The sequence below is a fragment of the Equus caballus genome, chromosome 2, assembly GCF_041296265.1.
Source record: "Equus caballus isolate H_3958 breed thoroughbred chromosome 2, TB-T2T, whole genome shotgun sequence".
Taxonomy (NCBI): Eukaryota; Metazoa; Chordata; class Mammalia; order Perissodactyla; family Equidae; genus Equus; species Equus caballus.
Genome location: NC_091685.1, coordinates 96,725,395 through 96,749,539, shown reverse-complemented (window position 1 = coordinate 96,749,539; position 24,145 = coordinate 96,725,395). Strand labels below are relative to the sequence as shown.

Here is a 24,145-nt window from a genome sequence, read left to right as displayed (position 1 = left end):
AGATATTGCACAGTATTACGATAGAGCATCAATGATACGACAGAGCATTCAGAGAGATGTACTGTTCAGTACAGTCCCTCTCTCAATGACAAAGGGAAGTTCTGACTCCTCTTGTTTATCTAGGCCTATACCCTTCAACGCATGCTTAGTCCCCTCCCAAACCCATCTTTGATGTTGGCGAGGCAGAGGTGGGTTAGAGTATCAAAATTTACAGAGTTATTTCTTGAGGCTTGCTTAAGTGACTTTACAGATAAAAACACATGATGCAGTAATGGGAACAATCTTAGAGCCAGATCAAATAAATGACTAGTAACTCCATTAAATATATACCAAATGGTATCATAGTGTACCAATAAGGATTAAACAGAGGGATTTTCACCCTTTTTTCACTTACGTAGAATGTTAAATAGATAACTGATGAAAATTCTCTTCCTTATTTTAAATACTCATTCATATGCACATCATGACATAGTCTATTTCTTATCTCAAAACATTTGCCTATAAAAATTTGTTTCATTAGTCAAAATGGTTGCCTAACATAATTCCCCCTGCAAAGCTGTCAAAAGAACGGTTATTGCCTTCGGCAGGAACTCAAGCACCAAGAGAAAACCACATCTGAGTATCTGACGTATTTTATTTGTTCACATTTATCCTATTTGAGGTTAATACTACTTCATTTGACAGTTTAAAAATCATTCTGTAAACAAAATAAAAAACAGCAGCAACAGCTCAAACAAGGACACAATGTACAATAAAGTAAAGGAAGGTGCTGAAAGGAATATTCTGAATAAGCAAAGAAAAGGTGACCATGATCATGAATTCAACAATAAGAAAAAACCTTCAACATCTGTCAAAGACAAAACTATAATAGTCATAAAAAAAGAAGCATGAATCAAAGTGCAAGTGTGCTAGTTTTCATTTCCACATCCATTCAGGAACTAGATAGAGCATACTATTCCTTTATAAAGTGACAAGCTCTGCTGTAAAACATTCAGTTATGTTATCTTGCAGAATTTTTCAGTTTACACGATCTCTACTTTACACTGATTTAACTGGAAAGATGGCCATAGGTGATACATGGTATAATTTCTTGACTCTATGGAGAGTATGGAAATGGTAAAGCTTATTGTTTTATTTTTTGCTTTATTTGCAATGAGTAACAAGAAGCTGAAAATCCAGTATCAGAAGCATCAGTACTTTTACTCTTTCCAAAAAAAAAAATCCTGAGCCCTCTGTCATCTTCGTTGCCACTTTCAGATTCTCTGGCACAAAAGATTGTTCATTTTCCCTGAATTCTGGTCAGCTGACTTAAATAATCAGAAGAGTTTTTTTAATGCAAAACTGGTCTCTTATTTGTTCGAATTGATCAAATAAAAGTGTTACTCTGGCATCACGTAAAAATCATTTAGACTTTCATGATTGTTTAGAAACTCAAATGTTTACCCTTGAGGGGAACATCTGTTGAATAGGATTTGTGAATAGAAGACTTTTATGAAACATATTTCAAATCTTAAAAAATATTTTTAACGCTCCCTAAAATGGTATAGGATTTACCCCAGCTGACAACGCCTTTTTCCATTTAAGAACATTCTTGTGTTTGTGGCATTTCGTTTTCCTTACAGCTCTAATTGTATTTAAAAAGCCCAAATGTCCAAGTGGCTGCTGCCTTATTTAGCATTAAACAGCACTATTTTTTAAACCATGTATACAGCTCAACAGCGAGATTAAGAAGTTATAATACACACATATCACAGACAGGTTCAGGTTTTTTGGAATTCACTGAATAAACTGTATTCTGGTAAATCCCCTCCCCCCAACAACAGAGTGTACTGTACCTACATCGAGGTGTTTAAATATTTCTCCAACAGTTTTCTTTATATTATATTATGAAAACACTAGGCTTTAAGCCAGGTACTAATAAATATTTAATTTAAAAGAAAGAAACCCAACACAGAAGAACATAAAAAAGACCCTTTCCCTCCCTCTTTCCCCCATCCCCAGTGAAAGCGCATGTCAGCCTGACAGAGCTGAGATCTCGTAGTCACTGGCCGAGGTGAGGGGCTTGCCCATCATCCGGATGTTTTTCGCACTGGTGATCCTGGCCATCATGCACACGGGCTTGTCAAAGTACTTCACGAGGGCAGGCTCAGTCAGAAGGGAGGCCAGGAACTGCTCGAAGGTGATGGCCCAGTCCCGGTCCAGGCTGGTGCTCCGGGGCAGCGCTGCTGTGCCCTGGCCACTGCGCACGAGGACTGTGTCCTCCCCAATGTCCTCGCAGTGCAGCTTGTCCTCCTCATGGGAGCCAGCACTCAGCACCGAGTACGAGGACATGGAGCTGTCGTCCTTGGTGTCATCGTCGGAGATCAGCATGGAGGAGCAGGCCCCATTGTCCCGGGGCGAGGAGTCCTCCAGCTTAATGTCCTCCATCTGCCCTCCCAGGGAGTGCTCCTCGCCCTCGCCCGCCAAGCTGGCTGGAAGGGGCTCAATGGACTCCACCACGTAAGGCTGGCTGGGCCCTTTCTTGGGGAAGAGCACGCCTGGGATGCCCTGGGTGCAGGTGGGCGCGCTGCCCCCGCTCCCGCCCTCCTTTGCAGGCTGGGCGACGAAGAGCTTGCCGACTTCCCCAATCTCCAGCAGGAGGCTGGTCACCGCTGCCGTGGCATGGTATAGCTCCTGCTCGTTGGGGTCCTCGCTGAACATGTTATACATCGTCTTACACAACTCAATAAACTGCCCCTGAAAAGTATGGAAAAACACAAAGAATGTGACCATCTCATGGGGAGCAGCGAGGCAGGATGGAAGTGGACCGCAAAGCCATTTAACATTAGACTAGTACGAGATGCCCAAAAAGTCCTATATGTAGGGTGGATTGATGTGTTGTTTAAAGTCTCTTTATGGATGGCTCCATTTTTTTTAATCTGAAAAATTTCCAACATCCACGAAAGTAGAAACAACGAAATAATAAAGTTTCACGTACCTATTACCTAGAGTCAGGAAGGACTATGTTCTACAGTTGCTCATTAACTCTTTCACCCCCTGTTGAAGTATCCTAAGTAAATCCCAGATCTCATCTCGTTTCACGTCTACACACTTTAGTATGCTGCCCAATTTTTCCAAGGTTAGCTCAAATCCCCCTTCCCACGACACATCTGCTGGTGTCCCTGGACAGAAGTAATGCCTTCCACCCCCCCGCCCCGATGATTTACCTCTTCTTCTGTTAGGAAACTTAGCATTTTCATCTTGTGTTATAATTATTTATATTGTTTTATCTCCCTCATTACATTTCAGCTTTTTAAGAAAAAAGTATGTCAGACATCTTTATAGCTGAGCACAGTGATTTCTAAACAGCATGAGCTTGTCTTTTGAGAATCAGAGGGTATTTTTTTTTAACTTTTTATTGAGATCATGATAGTTTACAAGCCTGTGAAATTTCAGTTGTACATTATTGTTTGTCAGTCATGTTGTAGGTGCACCACTTCACCCTTTGTGCCTGCCCCCCACCCACCCTTTCCCCTGGTAACCACTAATCTGTTCTCTTTGTCTACATGTGTAACTTCCACATATGAGTGGAGTCATACAGAGTTTTTATCTATCTGGCTTATTTCACTTAACATAATACCCTCAAGGTCCATCCATGTTGTTGTGAATGGGATGATTTTATCCTTTTCTATGGCTGAGTAGTATTCCATCGTATATATATATATACCATATCTTCTTTATCCAATCATCAGTTGATGGGTATTTAGGTTGCTTCCACATCTTGGCTATTGTAAATAATGCTGCAATGAACATAGGGGTGCATGGACTTTTGGAACTGCTGATTTCAAGTTCTTTGGGTAGATAGCCAGTAGTGGGATGGCTGGGTCATACGGTATTTCTATTTTTAATTTTTTGAGGAATCTCCATACTGTTTTCCATAGTGTCTGCACCAGTTTGCATTTCCACAAGCAGTGTATGAGGGTTCCTTTTTCTCCACAATCTCTCCAACATGTGTTACTTTTTTGTTTGGGTTATTTTTGCCATTCTAACGGGTATAAGGTGATATCTTAGTGTAGTTTTGATTTGCATTTCCCTGATGATAAGTGATGATGAGCATCGTTTCTGAGGGTATTTTTAATGATTGGGATGAGAATGCGTGTACTCTCAAAATTGGCTATTTCATGGTTCACGTTTTATCTAAGGAGGTCATTTCCTCACAACCAAGCACATTTTTGATGCACAAAAACATGCCCAAAATAGATCCAGACGGATACTACTTAAGCACCCCACGTTCTGTTTGAGGATGCTTCTTCCGCATTTATTTATGACTGGGAAACAGAGCCTCAGGGTTTGAAATGAACGAATTAAACTGTTCAGCACTTACCTGATTCAACTTGGGTAAATCCTTTGCATTCTTTGATTTGGATTTATTTTCTGGAGTCCAGAGTCTCAGATAATTACGATTTTCTTGAGAATTTGTCCTCTTCCCTAAAACCCAAATGCCAAGAAATAAGTGCTCAAAGGTCAAGAAACGAGTGTTCAATCAGCAGTGAGGGAAACATACATCGAGAGGAGAAAATCGGTACCTCGGTCCGGCTTTAGACTCACTGTGACAAAGCCATCGTCGGCACTGTTTTTGCTTCTGCTATCCAGTCCAACCACTGCCAGGAAAGAGTCAGAAGGAAAGAGGAGAATGTTATACAATAAACCCATAGATTTAGCATTTGTAGTAGAAAATTGAAAAAACTTTTAGGTAGGGTTGCCTGAGCAAAAGAAACAAAACAAAAACCCAGCATACCAAGTTAAATTTGAATTTGACATAAAAGAAAAATGATTTTTTAGTACTGAGTCCCAAATACCTCATGGGACATAACCCATGAGAAGCAAATAATTTGCTGTTCGTCTCAAATTCAGATTTTACTTGGTGTCCCATATTTTATCTGACAACCCTATCTCTACTCTAGGTGAAGGATTCCCCCGGAATTCTCTTTCACAAATGGGGTTCAGGGTGTAATTAGGAATTAAATGGATGATTTCATGTAGTCTTCAGTACTTAAAAACTGGTGGTCCCCAAGGAATGTTGGCTTCCCTCCCTTCTCTGTTATATTATCATCCGAACTTTGCTGGCATGAGATTGACTTTCTGTCAGGCCCCACAAAAGATCAAGAACTCACTTTTTAAAAAGAAATTAAAACCTATGTTGATAAAAGAAAACAGAAACATGTTATATACTAGAAATTTCCTTCAGATTCATAATCTGGCATTTTAAAAATATGACTTTCAAGGAAACCACTTATAACTGTTTTCTTTCTTCTTCTTAAAACAGGACATGAGAGGCGCATAGGATTTCACAAGAGAAAGGCATACAACATCACAGAATCCCACTCAGTTTGCCTGTAAGACAGCATTACAGCACTTCCTCAGCCATCCAAAAGGTGTGTCAGATATGGGACCTTTACTGCATTTAGTGTCAAATCAATCTCAGCAGCTTTTTTTTTTTGAGGAAGATTAGCCCTGAGCTAACATCTGCCGCCAATCCTCTTCTTTTTGCTAAGGAAGACTGTCCCTGAGCTAACGTCCGTGCCCATCTTCCTCTACTTTATATGTGGGACGCCTGCCACAGCATGGCTTGCCAAGCGGTGCCATGTCTGCACCCGGGATCCGAACCAGCGAACCCCGGGCTGCTGAAGTGGAACGTGTGCATTTAACCGCTGCGCCACTGGGCCGGCCCCCTCAGCAACTTTTAAGACAGTGAGGACAATGTACTATATGTCATTGATAAATTCCTCTCCTGTTAATGTTGAAAATAATTTAGGAAACAAGTAGATATTCAAAACTAGTTAACGTATGGTAAGCCCATGCAATGGATATTACACAGCCATTTAAAAACCATGTTTTCAGAGAATGTTAATGACATGGTAACATGCTCACTGGATTTTAAGTGAAAAAAGTAGGATACAAAACTGGATAAGCAGTTTGATCCCAGTTTTATATATACTTATATATATTATTATAATAATATGAATAAAGAGACTGAAAAGAAATATTTCAAGATATTATTAGTTCGCTCTCTATTATTAGATTTTAAGGTATCTTGGCTTATTTCATATATTTTGTTTTTGTTTTAAAATTTTAATACAAAGCAATAGTACTTTTGGAGTCAGAAAAACATTTTTTAAAAAGTGTCTTTTAATGATATTAAATGCTACTGGCCTGTGACTATGCCTGAAGCATTTCTGAAACAAGTGGCTTCTTTCCTGAAATGAGCGTCCACCAAGAAAGATATGGCAAACATTCTGCAGCCAAAATATGATTGCTCACAATGGTGAAAATACTGTAGGATGTGGTAAGGCACTATGCTAAAAGCTTTACTACATTATCTCATTAAGTCCTTACTACACCCTATATGACAGCTATCATCTCCATTTTCACATAAGGAAACTGAGGCTCAGAGACGCAGGAACCTGCCTGAGGTCACCTAGATAAAGATATACAGAGCCAGCATCCTGTCTAAAGCTCCTACCCTCAACTTGTAGTAATAAGACTGGGTCTGACTCACTCCTCTCTACTCAATTACTTAGAGGCTCCCAGTTTAAAAGCAGGTCTAAGCTGTGCTTGCTTCGGGATGGCAACATTTAAGAGGCAAAGGACCCAGCGACAACCCACATTTACTTTAGGATTCGGGTGAAGTCATGGAGCTGCCCTAATGATGAATGAGAAGGTAAATAACTCGCTGCTAGCAATCTGAGAGATGGTGCTTAGATTCACACCGGACAAAACAGTACATGCTTTAACACGTAAACCCGGAGATATATACAGTGAGTTGGATCATGTCTATGTGGACCTAACAACCACACAGAGCAGGGCTCAGCAAACCTTTTCTGTAAAAGGCCAGATAGTAAATATTTTAGCCCTTGCAGGCCATAAGGTCTCTGTCTCAGCTACTCCTTTCGACCACTGAAGCATGAACGCAGCCATAGGCAATATATAAATGAACAGCTCGGCTTTGTTCCAATAAAACTTCATGGACACTAAAGTTTACATTTTATATAATTTTCCCATGTCATGAAATATTTTACTTTTGATTTTTAAAAATTACTTACAATGGAAAACTATTCTTAGTTCACAGGCCATGCAAAAAGGCAGTGGGTTGGATTTGACCCAGGGGCCAAAGTTTGCTGATGTCTGTTACAGAGCAAAGACAGATATAAGAGAATGCTTTCTGAGATAAGTGCTAGTTCCGATTCTGGATCTTAATGAGCCTGACTGCAGTGGGGAGAGGGGAGCAAAGTATACAACTATATAGGACATGATTGATTTTTCTAAGCCGCCAGGACTCAAAGTACACGGTCTCTTTGGTGGGCAGAAGTACCTTCGTCACAGTAATTGTCCAACGTCAAAAATCTTCTAAAGAAAGTAACACACTAGGCAACTGAATTCATATACTTCTTGACTGACTAGCTTTGGAGGCAACTTTTTCCAATAACAGGGGGCTCTGTAGAAATGAATTATAGTACCCCTGGTGACGAAAGTCACTTACCATGTGTGCATTCTGGGGTGATATCTTCAAAGAAGTATTGAGTGGCTTCAAAAGCAGAATCTGGCTCATCTTGATCAGAGGATGGTTCTAGAGCAGGGAGGAGAGAGAATTTTCATATTGGCAGGGCCATGACTCAGTCAAAGTGTGCTTTATTTGTTAAAGAAATGACACAGGAGAGGATGAGAAGCTGAAGTTACAAAGGTGGGAGGGTAGCATCACTGGGGGCCTTGAATGCCTACAGCCTCTAAACCCTTATTGGGGGAGGGGCTCACTCATTTCTAAGTCGACCCTCCTTTTTAACAGCTCCACGCCTAAGTGTCTCTTTACATTTTCCTTTTTATGGAGACTTTGCTAAATTCTGTGGAACGATGCTTTAGGAACCAAATTTTAGGAAATAGTAAGCTATAAAGATAATTCCCAAATTTACAGTTTTACTCTATCTTTAGTGCCAATCTGTCCTCAGTTATTTATTATTAGTATTATTATTTTTGTATTTGCTAGATACATCTCAATCAGAGGCCAACCTTGTTGAAAACTGAACTCAGAACCTCATCATCTTTCCCACTTGTTTCCATCACTGGTAAAACGACTCCCCTGGAGCCAGAATCTCAGGCTCCTACACCCTTTCCTCTCTAACAACCTTTGCATTCCATGGGTTACCAAATGCCAGTGATTCCATCTCTTGCAGAAGTCTGCTCTTTCTATTACCACAACTCATTGTTCTAACAGGGGAATGACCACAGGATCAAGCACATGCGGATTCAGGAACTTACGTAACTAGTCATTGTTCAGTTCATTCTCAGTGACCAAGGAGTGACTTTGTGTATCAAAAAGAGGCAAACAGGTCACACCAAAAAGAAGTTTCAGGCCAGGTCATGGTTACAGGTACAGGTGCTGCTCTGTGTAGCTCACTTACCAGGCAAGACGTGCATTTTGTACAGGAGTTTGAGTTTCTCTGTGAGGTCCCCGTGGCACGCGGCACCTAGAAGTCACGTAAGTACGGATGAGAAATGCATTGTGTGTGCTAGTATCCCCTCCCGGCTTAGCACGCCCCTGAAAGTCTACTTTACAAATTGAAACATTGTGTGACAGAAGGTCTGGCCAGGACATATTTGGGTTAAGAGCTCTGGAACCAGGATGTCTGGCTTCAAATCCTTTGTACTAAATATGTGCCCTTGGGAGAGTGAACCTTGCTGTACCTCAATTTCCTCTCCATAAGGCCAGATGATAAATAGAAGATGCTGCCAGGGGTCTTGACATCAGGACCCATGAAATGTGAGAACTAAATGTGTCAATAGATATAAACTGCTTAGAATAGTGCCTGGCACATAATAAACTAGTGTTATTAATAAGAAAGATCATGCGACGAGGCTTCAACACTCTAAATAACTGTTAGAGCTCAGAAATAATCTCAAAATATATTTGAGATTGCTTCAAATTACTCGTTTTACAAATCCTTTTTAGTTGTTTTGGGTTCTTCTAAATGTTTCCTCAGTTTAATTTATCCTAACCTATCTGCCATTACATCATAATAGCTTCAATCAAAAGAATCCTGTTACTTTTTCCCTTAAAGTCCATATGTATTTCAGGAATCAGAAAATCCTTTGCAAATATTTTATCTCAGATCATCGAGGTGAAGATTAATCAGATTTGGGAAAAGAGGAATCATAGAATCTGGGTTGACAGGAACATCAGCGGTTATCTTGTTGGATGTCCCACTTAACATAGGATCCCCCTTACACCTCCACATTAAGACAGGAATCTAGCATCAGCTTGAACATCCCCAGAGACAGGGAGCTCATCACGACCAGAGGCATCTCATTCCACCCATCTTTGCTTCAGTTTCAGGATCCTAAACCTGCAGTCTCAACTTCATAAAGTCCATGAGCCCACAAAACGTAAAATTCTATGTGTGTATCGCTTTTGGGGAAGAAAATAGCTATAGTCCTTATTAGATCTCAAAGAGTCCATGACTCAAAAAACGTTTAGAATTCCTCCTCTTCCCCTTATTATACTGTCTAAAGCAAAAGAGAATAGGTCTATTGCCTCTTCAACGCAACAACCTTTCAGATTTTAAGGACAGCTGCCCTGTCCCCCTCGAGTTTACCTCTTCCAGGTGTTAATCTTCCTCAAGGTACAGGTATCCACATTTTTCAAGTTTTCACATGACATGGTTTGTATGTATACCCTCCCCTATTCTTACCCACATCCATTAACTGTATTAATTTGTCAATCAATCTCTCTCTGGACAGAGCGTTTCCAGAAGCCTTTTCTTCACATCAGAGAATAGTGGAACTCTGCTTGACTTGCACTGATAGAGCCTAAGTTTACATTCAACTTCTTATACTCTTTCTCCTCTCTGGAGTTTCACACTGACCACATGGTTAACTAAACCCCAAGATGTCTGCACACTCACTAATACTAATCACGAAAGTAATGACAGACACTTATTAACCATTTGTTTGTGGTAAGTCCTACGCTAACTATTTTCTGTGCGTATTTCACTTTCTTCTCATAATAATTCCATGAGATGGGTTTAATTAATATCCCAGTTTTACAGATGAGAAAAGTCAGGCTTATTGGTGTTAAGTGATGTGTTCAAGGTCACAGGCTAGTAAGCGGTAGGTCGAGGATTTGAACTCAGATTTGTCTGACCCTAATGCCATGCTTGAAACCACTATACTATACGCAGACACCCTAGCTGGTTCTTCTACAATCATTTCTTAAAATTTAGGATTTCTGATTTATCCCTTTCCATTTGTTTTTGCCAATCATTTCCTCTCCTTATACTTTTTAATCTTGTTTTTGTCATCCAACATATTGGCTATCTCCCCCTGCTTCGTGTAGCCCACCCATTTGGTAAGTATGCCTTCTCTAGCTTTATGGTTTAAGTTGCCGATTGCGTCCAGCAGAGGGGGATAAATAGTAAGCATAGTGACAATAATACTTAACCCTTTTTGAGTCTGGCACCGTTCTAGGAACTTGACTTGAATTATCGCTTTTAGTTCTGACGATAACTCCATTTTGCAAATGAGGAAACAATCAGTGAGGTTGAATACCAAGCCCAAGGTACCAGTGAACTCTCAGCTGAAATTGACTCATTAACCATCACACTTGGGGACCGTGTTCAGTCAGTCATGCAATCACTGACTTCTATACACTTCCACCTTTTCCATTGATAATGAGTTATCTGGCCAATGACCGGCTGCATCATGACACCCATGACATGCTTAGAGAGACTCTGCCTTCCATCGACATGGCTGGAAAAGAAGATGATCTAATTTATGGCTTCTGATAGTAATCCCTCGTTTCTAATTCCATACAGACCATCTGTTCGCTAATTTCTAGAGGGAATTTCTGGGAATTAACATTAGTTACTGATCTATCTTTTCCAGAATTCATTTTTTAGCTTTTTTTTTTTAACTTGAACAGAATTTCTCATCTCTGGTCTACTTGTCTGTCTTCATAACTATATTTGACCCACAAGGCTGACAACAGCTCTGAGAGCTCACCCAGTAATCTGGCGTGTAGTTTACTTTGTTCAAGAACTCAACTGCATTTGAAGAAGCCTTAAGCACACTTTTCCAGTGTTTTCTCTATCTTGGACTTCAAGCCCTCCTATCCTTTCTTGAAGATTTTGAAGAGTATTTTCCTTGTTGGATTTGACTGAACTTTAGTAAATCAGATATTTGCATTTATTTCTATGACTTTCTATATGCAGAACATGTTTCTTTTTCTTCCTCCTTATTCTCCAAAGATAATTTTTAAATACTCCCCTATTGATACATACTAATAGGATGACAAGTAATTGCCTTGGGACAGAAAAAGATTAGGATAAGGCCAAAGGGTTCTTTAGTTTTGTCTGGATTGTCTTGCTTTTTAAAAATGCAGAGTTTACTTATGTATTCCTTGTGTAATTAAAAATTAATACCTCCTTCTTCCCTAAAAGAAATCCAGTTTGCTGTCTTCAGCACTGAGTAGTGAGAGAAAGATGAGCTTCCTGGACAGCCCTCGTTGGAATCCTGGGCCCAGCAGGTACTGACAGTTCGAGAACAGAAAACGTATTTGAAGACCTGCTAAAAACTCCCGTCTCAGCAAGTTACTTAACTTTTCCGAGCTTCCATCTCTTAACTGAAAATGGGGATAATGATAGAAGCAGGCAAGTAGTGAAGCATAATAGGAACTGTACAAACTGTGCCTCCAGCCTTGTCGCTATGTGCCTGGAGGCAAATTAAATGCACATAAACTATTTACCGTGCCTGGAGCAGAGCCGACGCAGTACAAATGTTAGTTACCATCATCGTTAGTACCTCCAAGGGCTGTTGTTTGGATTAAGTGATAAAGAACAAGTTCTAATTCATTTGAACAGTGCCTGCCCTTAATAAAGGCCAGTTCTTCCACGGCCCCCCTTTTAAGGAAAGATATCAGTGCTTCATACAAATCATTTTTTCTTACCTAAGAGGACCTCATCTTTGCCTTTTTAAAAACCATCAGCTTCCTTTGGCCTTTAAGCCTTCTCCCAGTCATTATTCTTAAAGGTTTAGGGCACTCTGTGGAATCATCGTTGGCTCCATGTCTGACCCCTTCATCTTTCCTCGGTAGGTCATTTTAAACTACATGGCCCAAGGTCACAGAGGGGCACAATTAGAATAAAACATTTTTTCCTTCTTATCTCATTCTGGCAGCCTGATATAATGCCTGCTACATCCACAACCTCACATCAGGTGGGCCAAGCTCGACTACGACGTAGCTATTTTGCTCAATTATAAAGGGAACAATAATCCAGTAAGAATACAGGGCAGTGAACAGGTCAGACAGTGAGGCTGACACGCAGCAATCCACATGGCCCTGGGGAGGTGTGGGTGTGAGTGTGCACTCTCATGATGGACAGCCCTTCTTCCCGGGAAAGCAGACAGAAAAGACTTCCATTTGCACTGCAGAGCTGTTGTGGTTTTTTCAGCCCTTTAGTAAAAGCGCTATGAAATTTTATGAAATATATTATATGTAATATAAATATATTTTTTGGTGAAAGAAAAGCAATCCATCCAAACATTTCTTTTTCTGTTGTAAAGTTATCACAGTCTGTGGTTTCAGTGTTTAAGTTGGAATTTTACTGTCTTGTGAATTCTCTGGTAATGTATTTTAATAGTGCTGAGAACTATCTAATGTAGAAGGTAATAATTTAATGATATAATATATCCATTCATTAAAAAAATTTACAACCAGTTTTCAAACCTTAAAATGTGGTCCTTTGCCCTCTAAACCCAATCTTCTGAGGCATTGTGGGGACAATGGCCCTGAGAGCAGCACTGAGGACCATGGTAGTGACTGCCCCATCGCCCCCTCCAAACTCATGCAATAACATCACGTCCTTACTTAGCCCAGAGACAAACTCTCGGAAGTTAATCAGAGAATCTCCATTTTCATCTAATAACTGGAATAAGCGGGAGGCCAGCACATCAGAGTGAGTTCCACAGGCCCAGGGAAAGAGAAGAGCAAACATCCCCTTGAACTGCTCAAAGTCAATGCGATACTGCTCAAGGTAAGGCAGGCTGGGGTCGTGCCGGTCCAGCGCATTGCTGCTCCCACCCCAGTAGCAGCTGGTTAGATGTTCTGCCTGAAAAATTAAAGAACAGAATGATTATTGGGGACTCCATCTCGCAACAAATACCAGGAAGAGGCCCCCACCCCAAGTTGGGAAAAAGGCTTTCAGTCAACCTGTGTGCATCTTCTAGGGCTGTGCTCTGGTCTCAGGGCCCCCTCTGCCTTCTCCTTGTCTACACATACCTCTACTTGACCACCCTTCACCAATGCCATGGCAACCATCTCTACTGTTTATATCTGGCATGAAAGATCCAGTTGAACTACTGGAGGTAGGTGAAGAAAGAAGGGGAACCCCCCAGAACCCCATTTTCTTCTCCCTTACACACATACTCACAAGCATTTTAAGAAATAACTCTCGTAAAGATAAACAATTTTTTTCCTTAAAAGAAATAAATAGAACGTTAACCTGAAAAGGATCTATAATTTGGGCAATCTGACCACCTTGTTTCCTAGGTGAGGATGGTGAAGCCCAGAGGTTCAGTGGCTTACACACAAGGTCACCCAACCAGTTAGTCAAAGCAGAGTTATGAGGAGATCTCGGGTTTCCTAATTCCTGGTTTAGTGTCCCGTAAACCCCCTATCTCCTGGTCATCACAATCACATAAACATAATCATAGTCACAATCTTCAAGCTATAAGTGTGGTCCTATTTCACACGTCTGAAAATAGGTCTAGAAAAATTATGAGTAGGAACCGCTGTGGTGAGGAAGAGATCTGGATCCAACAGAAAGCTTCCTGTTTCTATTCTTGGAAACAAGGCAGCTTCTTTATTCACGAGGTCATATTGATTCTGGTGGACACACACACGCATTCTAGGAAGACTGCAAAGATAAAACATGTAATAGAAAAGCCCAGAAAGACATCCCTCCCCCCAGACATTTACAGTTAGCTCTGGATGGTGGGTGGGGGAGACGGGAAGGGCATGAAGACGGGGACTTTGTTTTTACTTTATTCCCTATAGTACCATCTGAATATTTCCCTACACGCACGTATAAATACTGCAATAGAAAAAAGCACCTTCGAAACAGATCTTTCCCCCTTGCCTGGGGATTCTGAAAGTGGGGGAGTCTGTTGTGTATAGTACTTCAGTTTTGCTCTCATTTAGAAAGAAGCAAAGAGGACCAATGTTTTTATCACATTGTTGTTTACTGGGAATTATAGCTAATAACCTAAAAAAGAGAGTAGAGTAGGGGGAGGAGGAAGGAGAGGTGGAAAGCAGAGCCAAAGCCAGGTTTTTTCCAAGGTGGCCTTGGGAGAATAAAGGAAGCATGTCAAAGTTCACCAGGGATTGGGGACTGCATTTCTGGCTGCAGGGCAGATGCAGCGGTGACGTCAGAGGCAGGGAGGCAGAGGCTGAGGTTCCGGTGGCCATGGGTTGAGCTGTACTCTGAACTATCACTGGTGATACCCAGTAACCGTCTGTGAGTGGGCTGTGTTGATGCTACATCCCCAGGAGGGGTCCTCTTCACCTGAGCTGTGTCAGTGGATAAAGGTTACCCAAAGCATCTCCTCTTAACTGAAGCACCCAAGTTACTCTGGAAATAGGCCTGAACGTGGGTGCAGGCACCTTCCTGGTGCTCGCAACCATCAGCAGAGACAAGCCAGGCAGATCACCTCCTATTTCTTGATGAGACCCATACTGCATCATTCAGTGGCTAAGGGACCAGAGACTGAACAAGGACCGAAGGACTAATGAGGAAACAGTTCAAGAGAAACTAGGACAAAGAGGTCCTGAAGCACATTTTCTACCAAATCTTCAGCAGGATGGCAGCTTTTCACCTTTTTCCACCAAGTTTTACCCTAGAAACCCAAGCAGTAAGCATCTTGGGAGAGGACTGCATCTTTCCTCTCTATCTGCAGAAAAACTCCCAGAAAGTGGCTTTTTACATGACTGAAAAGTCGGGCAGGGTATATGACATGCAAAATGCCTCAATAAATGTTTGTTCAAGTGAACTAAAGCCAATAAAAGTGTTCAAAAGACTCAAGAAAGAGTCCATAACTGAAGTTTTCATCTTGGGTTCCACAGCTCCAGAGACTCCTTCCCATCCCTGACACCAACTGAGAGTCTCAGGCTCTTCCCATTATCTGTCTACGGTCTTGCTGCCTCCAGCAGCTACTCCCACGTCTGTTTAGTGACCCCAAATCCTGGCCCTTCCCCTCACCACCCTGTGAAGCAGATCTGTTATGGTCTTCAGTATCCCTTTAAAATCTGACCTTAGTTGGATCATTACATTTTTTTGTTTTGATATAAGTTGCATCATTATATTGACAACCAACTTACACCAAGCAATTAGCTACAGTGCTTTATATGTATGAATGAGATGGCACATGCCAGAGACTTCACTCTCAAGTGCTGAATGGAGGCTGGTGGGGGTGCTATTGTCCCCTTGGTTGGTCATGCTGCGGGGCTGCACAAAGCACATCACTAACCATCCAGGAAACCCCAATCTTTGCGTCTGCACAAGAAGCATGCAGAGACTGTACCAGATTGATAACTGACCACTAATTTACCTATATATTAAACACACACGTTTCGAACACCTACCGGGGAGAGACACCATAGGAGGCACTAATGAAACAAAAATAAATAAAATGGTAGCACCCTCCAGTTGCTAACAGGCAAGTGGGAATGTTAGTGAAAACATTCCCAGCGATCATATCCTCTGATTCTAAGATCTATTGACGTTCAGCTCAGATCTTCATGCTTGTCCCTTTATGTTTGTCCCTCTATGATCTTAGCAGGTCTCAATACAGCCAAGTTTAGTTCTGGGGTGAAAGGCACCAGTCATGAGCCATATAACGACATTTCGTTCAACAATGAACCACATATATGATGGTGGTCTCATAACATTAGTACCATATAACCTAGATGTGTAGTAGGCTATACCATCTAGGTTAGCGTAAGTACACTCTGATGTTTGCACAATGATGAAATCACCTAATGACGCATTTCTCAGAATGCGTCTCTGTTGTTAAGCGACACATGACTGTATATATGAGAAGCTACCCAACTAGAGATGGTGATAAAAATTGGTACCTGCATAAAAAGCATCGTTAGGATTTTTTTCCTGTCAATTGCCACATTTTTACCTATGAGGTCGATAACGATAGTTATGACAAAAGTATTTTTTCTAGAAGAAAAAAATTCTACATTGCTTTATTTACTAACATATTTTCTTATTCAGGATCAAGCCTGGTAGGGGCTGAACTACTAAACTGAAATCACAGAGACTCAATCAATTAGGCTTTTCCTTAGCCATTTGATCAGCTTTATTCTTATTCTGCTATATATCTCTTTTTAAGGGTGCTTTAGTACAGCTTGATATAAGAAATTACAATTTACAAGAATTTCAGGCAGAATATAATACTCATCATTCCAATGGGCATTATAAAGTAAACACGTTATTTTCTTAAGTCCAAGGAAACAGTTAAAATATTACATGGAGTGGAAGAAAGCTAAAACATCAACTTAAATGATTACAAGAATATGTTTATTTTTTCATATTAAGTACTCCATTTTTATGTTCTCAGCTCTATCTTCCTATTTATGTATGTTGAGACTCATGCTATCCCTTAAGAATTTAACAGAAAGATCCAGAACTAACTGAATTATTAAAGTGAACTCTTTTATGTCCCTGAATATACATGAATTTACTTTGAAACTCACCTTGAAAAGAGCATAAAGTTCTTCTAGCTCATCAATGGTAAAGGAAGTTTCTGTTACAATGGTCCGTACCTACAAAAGGAATAAACACAACAAATTTCACAAACTCAAAAATGTCATATTGGGGGTCAGGTCTGGTGGCATGGTGGTTAAGTTTGTGTGCTCTGCATCTGCGGCCCAGGGTTCACAGGTTTGGATCCTGGGCATGGACCTACACACTGCTTGTCAAGCCATGCTGCGGCAGCATTCCACATACAAAACAGAGGAAGATTGGCACAGATGTTAGCTTGGGGACAATCTTCCTCAAGGATAAAAAGGAAGATTGGCAACAGGTGCTAGCTCAGGGCCACTCTTCCTCACCACACACACAAAAAAGAAAAGATACTGGGAAAGTTCTTGATTTTCTTCTTTTAAATCATCTTCAGTCTGTCAAGTAGGAATTTATGGACCTGTAGGAGGGTGAGGAAGGATAGAGAAAGAAGGCCACATGCCATTTCTCCAAGGACTTACCACATTCCGTTTCGTAGTATCCTCCAGGGTCTGGATCACCTTCAGTCTCTGTTTGAATCTCATCTGCTCAATCAAATCTGCCCGGATAGTTCCAAATTTCTGGAAAGGAGCAATATCGGTATTTCTGACAAATCTGCTACAGCACAGTGTGTCATGTCTGCACGATTGATGGAGACACAATCCTGATACATATGAGAAACTTCTTGCCACATGACAGGCATCCTGTCCTACACCTTTACTTACTATCTTACGTTTATTTATTTTAAAGCCATCTAACAATCACAAATAAATAGCAGGAAATTCTCATGCTTCTTTTCAGCAGATAAATACCTATGACCCAGAAAATCCTTTCCTAAGCATATGCCCAAAAGAAAAGTGTATATATCTTACCTAAAGACATATATATTAGAATACTCATAGTGCCACTATTAGCCAAAAGCAAGCAACCACTCAAATGCTCATTAACAGGAGAGTGAATAAATAAACTGTGGTATTGTCACACACTGGATTACTATGCAGCAAGGAAAACAAACAATTTGGACAAATCTCACAATGAGAATGCTGAGCAAAATAAACCAGAATGAAAAGAGCACATTCTGTATATTTCCATTTACATGAAGTTCAAAATCAGGCAACACTAATCTATGGTGTTCAAAGTCAGGAGAATTATTACCCTTGGTTGGATGGATAGTGACAGAACGGGGACACAAGGGGCACTTCTGGAGTGCTGGTATTGACCTGGGTAACAGTTACATGGGTAGGCTAAACAGAGGTCTAGAGTGCCTTCGTATGTCCCTACTGCGGAATACTGTTCAGAAATGAAAAAAAACACAACTACTGAATACATAATGACTTGGACGAACCTCAAAGAAATTATGTTGAATGAAAGAAGACAAATCTCCAAATGATACATATTGCATGTTTCTATTTATGTAACAACCATGAAATAACATAATTATAGAGATCGAGATCAGATTAGTCATCGCCAGGGTTGGCAATAGGGTGAGGGAGGCGTGGGTGGGGCTATAAAGGGGTAACTTGAAGGAGTCTTATGGTGATGGTACATTTGAGATCTTGATTGTGATGGTGGTTATGCAAGGCTATGCGTGTGACACAATCGCATAGCTACACCTCCCCACACACACGTAAATGAGTGCATGTACAACTGATAAATCTGAATACGCTCCGTGGATTGTGCCGATGCAATTTCTTGGTTTTGATTCTGCAGCGAGGTTGTCTGGGCTGTTAGCATGGGACAGGAGGGGACTGGGGGAGGAAGTGCACGTGACTTCCCTATACATTTCTTTGCTACCTCCTGTGAATCTATAATTATTTCAAAATAAAAGTGCTTTTTTTCTTTTTTAAAGAATGGCTTTGAAGTTATGGGCTAACATTTTAGGATAGAAAACAGTCAAGCCATCTGAAAAGTGAGTGACAACCCGGGAGTTGAGAAATTCCCTTTGAGTTTAAGAACAGTATTGGTATAGAGAGCACTGCCTTTTGAAATTTTTGAATGTCTTTTATCAAGTAAGGACTAGCATTATCTAGCCAAGTCAAATGTGAAAGACACCTAATGGTAGTCACACAGGTTGGCAACTGACTCCCCAACATCCCTCCATTCTCCCTTCATCTATAGAATTCAAAATGTCAGCTGAGTACCCAGATGCTCAGCAAAAGACAACATTTCCCAGCCTCCCTTGCAGCTTGTTGTGCCCAGGTGACTAGATTTTGGCCAATAGGATGTGAGTAGAAATTCTAGGCATAAGAGCCCATAAAAGAAAAGGAGCCACCCACCCCTCATGAAAGGATAAAACATTTTTCAAGAGTGGATAAGAGAAAGTGTGGGTCCCTGACGCCATGCCGCTGAGCTCCATAAGAGCCTTGAACTGCCTATGCAGACTGAAAGCAAGAGAAAAGCAAATTCCTATTTTGTTTAATCTATTTTGGGGTCTATAGTTACAACAGCCTAGCCTGTATTCCAACTAATACAAGAGCTAAAACATAAACTGCTGCTGATGGTGCCTGGCATAAATTTACATGTTTCAAATCCATTTAATCCCATTCTCCTGCTTCTCTTCATACCTCACTGGCCACTCCTTTTCTGTCTCCCCTCCATCTCTAAACCTCAGGGAACTCCAGGGCTCAGTCTTTAGACATCTTTTCTCTACCTACACCTACTCCTTAGGGATTCTCACTCACTGGTCACCACCTCTACTGTTCCCACCCTCGTCTAAGCCACTGCTGTCTCTTACAATAGCCTCTAAAGTGATCTCTTTGCTTCCTCGGGGCACCGCACCTTTATTTGCCCCCTCGCAGCAAGAGTGCTCCTTCCAAAACCTGAGTCAGATGGTGGGACTTCTTGCTTAAAACTCCAGTGGTTTGATCTTTCTCAGTTTGGCTTATTTCGCTTAACATAATTTCACTCATATGTGGAAGATAAACACATGGATAAACAGAACAGATTAGTGGTTACCAGAGAGGAAGGGGGATGGGGGTGGGGGAAAGAGGTAAAGGGGCACATATATACAGTGACAGATAAAAATTAGACTATTGGTGGTGAGCACAATATAGTCTATACAGAAACTGATAAATAATAACGTACATGTGAAATTTCACAATGTTATAAATCATTATGACCTCAATAAAACAATTGAAAAAAAAATGCTAGCTCTTGACCAACAGATAAATAAAACATGGTCAATTCACACAATGGAATATTATTCGGCGAGAAAAAGGAATGAAGTCCTCACACATGCTACAAAGTGATGAACCCTGCAAGCATTATGTCCAATGAAAGAAGCCAGACAAGAAAGGCCACATATTATACGAAATATCTAGAATACGTAAATCCATAGAGACAGAAAGTAGATTAGTGGTTGCCTGGGGCTTGCTGAGGGGGGATGGGCAGTGACTGCTCATGGGGACGGGGTTTCTTTTCAGGGTGATGGAAATGCTTTGGAATGAGATAGTGGTGACGGCTGCATGATGCTGTGAATATATTAAAAATCACTAAATTGTACAGTTTAAAAGGCCAATTTTATGGCATGAGAATTCTCTCTCAACGAGAAAAATAAAACTTAAAAACTAAAAACAAACAAACAAACAAAAACTCCAGTGGTTTTACAGCTCACTCAGGGTCAAATTCCAAGTCCTTCCCAAGGCCGACAAGGCCCACATGCTCTCCTCCTTCCACAGCTGCCTCTCTGATCGCCCTTCTCTCAGCCCCTCTCCTGTCACATGGCCTTTTGCTGTTCTTCAAGCATATCATGCAGGCTCCCTGGCCAACCAGGACCTGTGCCCTGGCTGCCCCCTCTGCCTGGAACGTGCTTCTCTCAGATAGCCATGTGCTTGCTCCCCCATGTCATTTGCGTCTCTGCTAAATGCCACTTCACCAGAAACACAAACCTTCAGAGAAACAGCACATCCCATGTTTTACCTTGCTGTGTTCCTTCCGACTTGAATTTCTTACTACCTAACATTTGGTTTCTATTTATTACACTCATCACCCTTACTACGAGGGCTGCGTCCACCAGAGCCAAGCACGGTGCTGATTCATAGTAAGTGCTCAACACAAATTTGCTGAATACGCTGAATCCTCATGATAATCCCAGGAAGTCAGTCCTCTTCTTACCCCCGTTTCACAGACAAGCAAATGGAAGCTTAATAAAAATCATTAACTTGCCTGAGTCCACAGAGCTGGTAGGTGGTAAAGCCAAGTCTGAACCCAGGCTGTCTGATTCTAGAACTCGCACTCAGCTCCATCCCGGGGAAACGCCCCAGCAGTTCACTTCTCAGACTGAATGCAGAATACAGTGGGTGCTCAATAACTGGCCAGGATTGCCAGATTCAGCAAATAAAAATACAGGATATATAAGGTGCCCAGCTAAATTTGAATTTCAGATAAACAATGAATACTTTTTTACTCTAAGTATGTCCAGTCCTGTATTTTATCTGGCAACCCTATAGATGGTATCTCTTTACAGGTTGCTCCAGCTGGTGGACTCTGAACTATATAATCTCTCAAGTTGGGGTTTATAGCTAAAGACTTCACCTTTCTAGTGCTTTCTATTTTCTCCCTGTTTTGAAAGAACTAATTCAGGGAACTGAGTTTTGACCCAAGCATTCTTTTCTGATAATCAACACAAAAGAGCACACTGACATCTTCGAGCCTGACCAGTTGGTCTTCTACCAGTAATGCACTGGGCAGGTCTTGACCTAAAAAATATGGGATTTACAGAAGAAATTTCTCATCTCCAGAGAAGCACCTTCTAAAGACTGAGCCAGACACCTCTCAACAATAAGGAAAGATGCCATATTTATTTCCACTGAGAAGCCAGAATTCAGAATGAGCTGGAAGGGGTTGCAATTACTGATGAAAAATGTGATTTAATTCACTCTGGGGTTAAATTTTTGGATGAGAAAGTGAAACTTCCAGGAAAGGTAACTCTTTTGATCTTAACAGACAAGTGGAAAGCATTCATTGCAAAGGGCTGCACATGCTAAAGATGGAGGATTAGTTTACTTCAAGCTGGGCCACAGTATGCCCTTGATCAACAAAAAAACATGAGCTGTTAGCCAGAAGGAAACTAAATTTTATTGCACCTATAACTGGCAGGGATGTTTACATGCCATGTCACTGGCTCCTTATAATAACCCTGTGAGTTAGTACTGGTACCTGCATTTTACACATGGGAAAACAAAGGTTCAGAGACATTAAATAAGTTAGCCAGAGTTCCACAGGGGCTGAGCTGCAAGACTGAGGCCCAGACACCAGCTTTATAACTCCACCATCTATGATTCCATCAGACAGTAAGTTCTTCCTTGTCTCTCGGTAGAATAGAACATACATTTTGGAGCCAGACAAAATTTGATTCAAATTCTTGTTCTTTCACTAATTAGCTGTGTGACTCCAGGCAATTCACTTGAGTCTTCTGACCCTCAGTTTCTTCCTCTGTCAAATGAGACCCCAAAACTGTCCTTGTAGAACTGCTGTTAGAGATAAGGATACATTAATATAAAATACCAATAATAATAACTAATATTAAACGTTGGCTTGGTAATCTTTGCAGATCACTAAAGCAAGAGTTGTTTCCCCCAAGCCTGACATTCAAAAAGCCCTGTATATTTTATATTTAATCAACATCTGTTCCTTAAGTAGAAATGGATCCTGCTGTTTGCCAGGCAGGACCCCTCTCTCAGCCAGGCCTCTGGGACTGGCCACAGACAGAACACAATGGAATACAATGGCCCTTCCACCTGGAGCCAATGGTCCTGATCTAAAAGGAAACCATGGGCTCTAAGTTCCTGCCTGGCTGTTTCTGGAGGATTTCCAAAGCAAAATGAATAATGAGAACAACTGGGTCTTGGTCTGTCTCTCCCTTTTTCTCCTCTCCCTTCCCCTCTACCTTTTGGAGGGGCTCTGACAGAATGACATGCTAAACATAGGGCAAACAAAAGTTGGCTCGGTATATCCCGGAGCCAACATTTCCCATTTCCCAAAACAAGGGGGAAGGCCCCGCGTACAATACCTTCTACCAGGCACTGCACATTTCAGTTCCCTGAAAAGAATCAGTTCACTAAGGTAACAATACTTTTGCTAACAAATAGAATTTAGTGATGGAGGTGAAGGAGCCTAAAATTATTTTAATTTTCTAAAAATCTCCCCTTCCTTAAACAATAAACAAAATTACCCATCTTCATTTACGTCTCTTCTCCAACTCAATTTTTATCTGAATGTTTCTGTGGCTTGTTTCTAATTTTCCAGTCTAATTTCTAATGACTTGATGAGCGGAGAGGCAATTTTCAATGCAGGCAGTACTTCTTTTTGCTGCTTTGCACCGTCCCCCCGCCTTACACCCCGGGTTGCTGATACCAACTAACAAACAGGTATGCAGCCTCTCATACCACCTTCACCACGTTGTCTGCAGATGTTTCCTTTCTCCCCGACAGACTTGGGACGAGGAGCAGGTAGCTCAGATAAAGGAATGAGGTGGAGCCGCTTTTGTCCAAGTGCCCCGTCTACGTCTGGCCTCTCCCACCCCCACCATCACTCCTGAGGGGAACACGAGTTCCCCTCCCCATACTGGGCACCCTCTCTGTGATTTCCTTCATCCTCCAAAGCTTTCCCTTGCACTGCTGGGAAGACAGGGAGGATGCAGAACAGACACAGATTTTAAAAAGAGACCATGAGGGCAGCTCCATCAAGTTCAACAGGCTCCTCCTTTCTACGTCCTCCAGAGAGGACCAGAAATATGCAAATGACACAGTGAGAACTGACTGAATATTAGCCGTAGCTTGAACATGCTGGTTAAAACATAAGAAATAATGTGAAGCACATGAAAGACAGACAGACTTGGGATTTGAATCCCAGCTCCAACATACTGGGGAACCTTGGGTAAGTTACTTAACCTCTCTGAGCTGCAGTTCTATTATCTGTAAAAGGGGCATAAAAACACCACCTGATTCTCAGGCTTGTGATCATCAATTCTGATAGGGCCTGAAACACTCTAACCACAGTTCCTTGATCATTACATATTTATCTAGAATTTATTTTAAAAAGTTGCAGAAATTATAGAGGTGGCTAGTAGGCAAGAATGTCCATGACATATACTGTTTGACCCAGGGAGTATTTTGAAAATTAGGACAATTCAAATAAAATCAAGACCTCCAAATTCTCTTGAAAAATCAAAAGATCGGGCAATAAGGGCTCCTCATCTCAGCAGGCAGAGAGACTCCCCTGGCCCACCACCCAGGCCCATGCTTTCCCACTCCTTCACCCCCTGCCCACTTCGTGTTTGCCTTGCGAGCCATGTGAACCTGCCACTCTGCTCAAGAGCATCTTCTTTTAAC

The 24,145-nt window shown here is 41.3% G+C and overlaps 1 protein-coding gene across 2 annotated transcripts in view; it reads right to left on the bottom strand.

Annotated features, from left to right (window-relative positions):
* Positions 1 to 616: 616 nt before the first annotated feature.
* The window catches only part of TBC1D9 (TBC1 domain family member 9), a 109,435-nt gene continuing 85,906 nt past the window's right edge, over positions 617 to 24,145 (bottom strand). For both annotated transcript variants that reach the window (XM_023636512.2, XM_070258597.1), the window contains exons 14-21: positions 17,297 to 17,395; positions 16,790 to 16,858; positions 12,896 to 13,136; positions 8,436 to 8,501; positions 7,520 to 7,606; positions 4,566 to 4,640; positions 4,364 to 4,467; positions 617 to 2,736 (exon numbers count right to left, since the gene is read on the bottom strand). In XM_023636512.2, the coding sequence (XP_023492280.2) occupies positions 2,014 to 2,736; positions 4,364 to 4,467; positions 4,566 to 4,640; positions 7,520 to 7,606; positions 8,436 to 8,501; positions 12,896 to 13,136; positions 16,790 to 16,858; positions 17,297 to 17,395 (1,464 nt within the window). In that variant the 3' untranslated portion in view covers positions 617 to 2,013. The remainder of the gene's footprint in view (positions 2,737 to 4,363; positions 4,468 to 4,565; positions 4,641 to 7,519; positions 7,607 to 8,435; positions 8,502 to 12,895; positions 13,137 to 16,789; positions 16,859 to 17,296; positions 17,396 to 24,145) is intronic.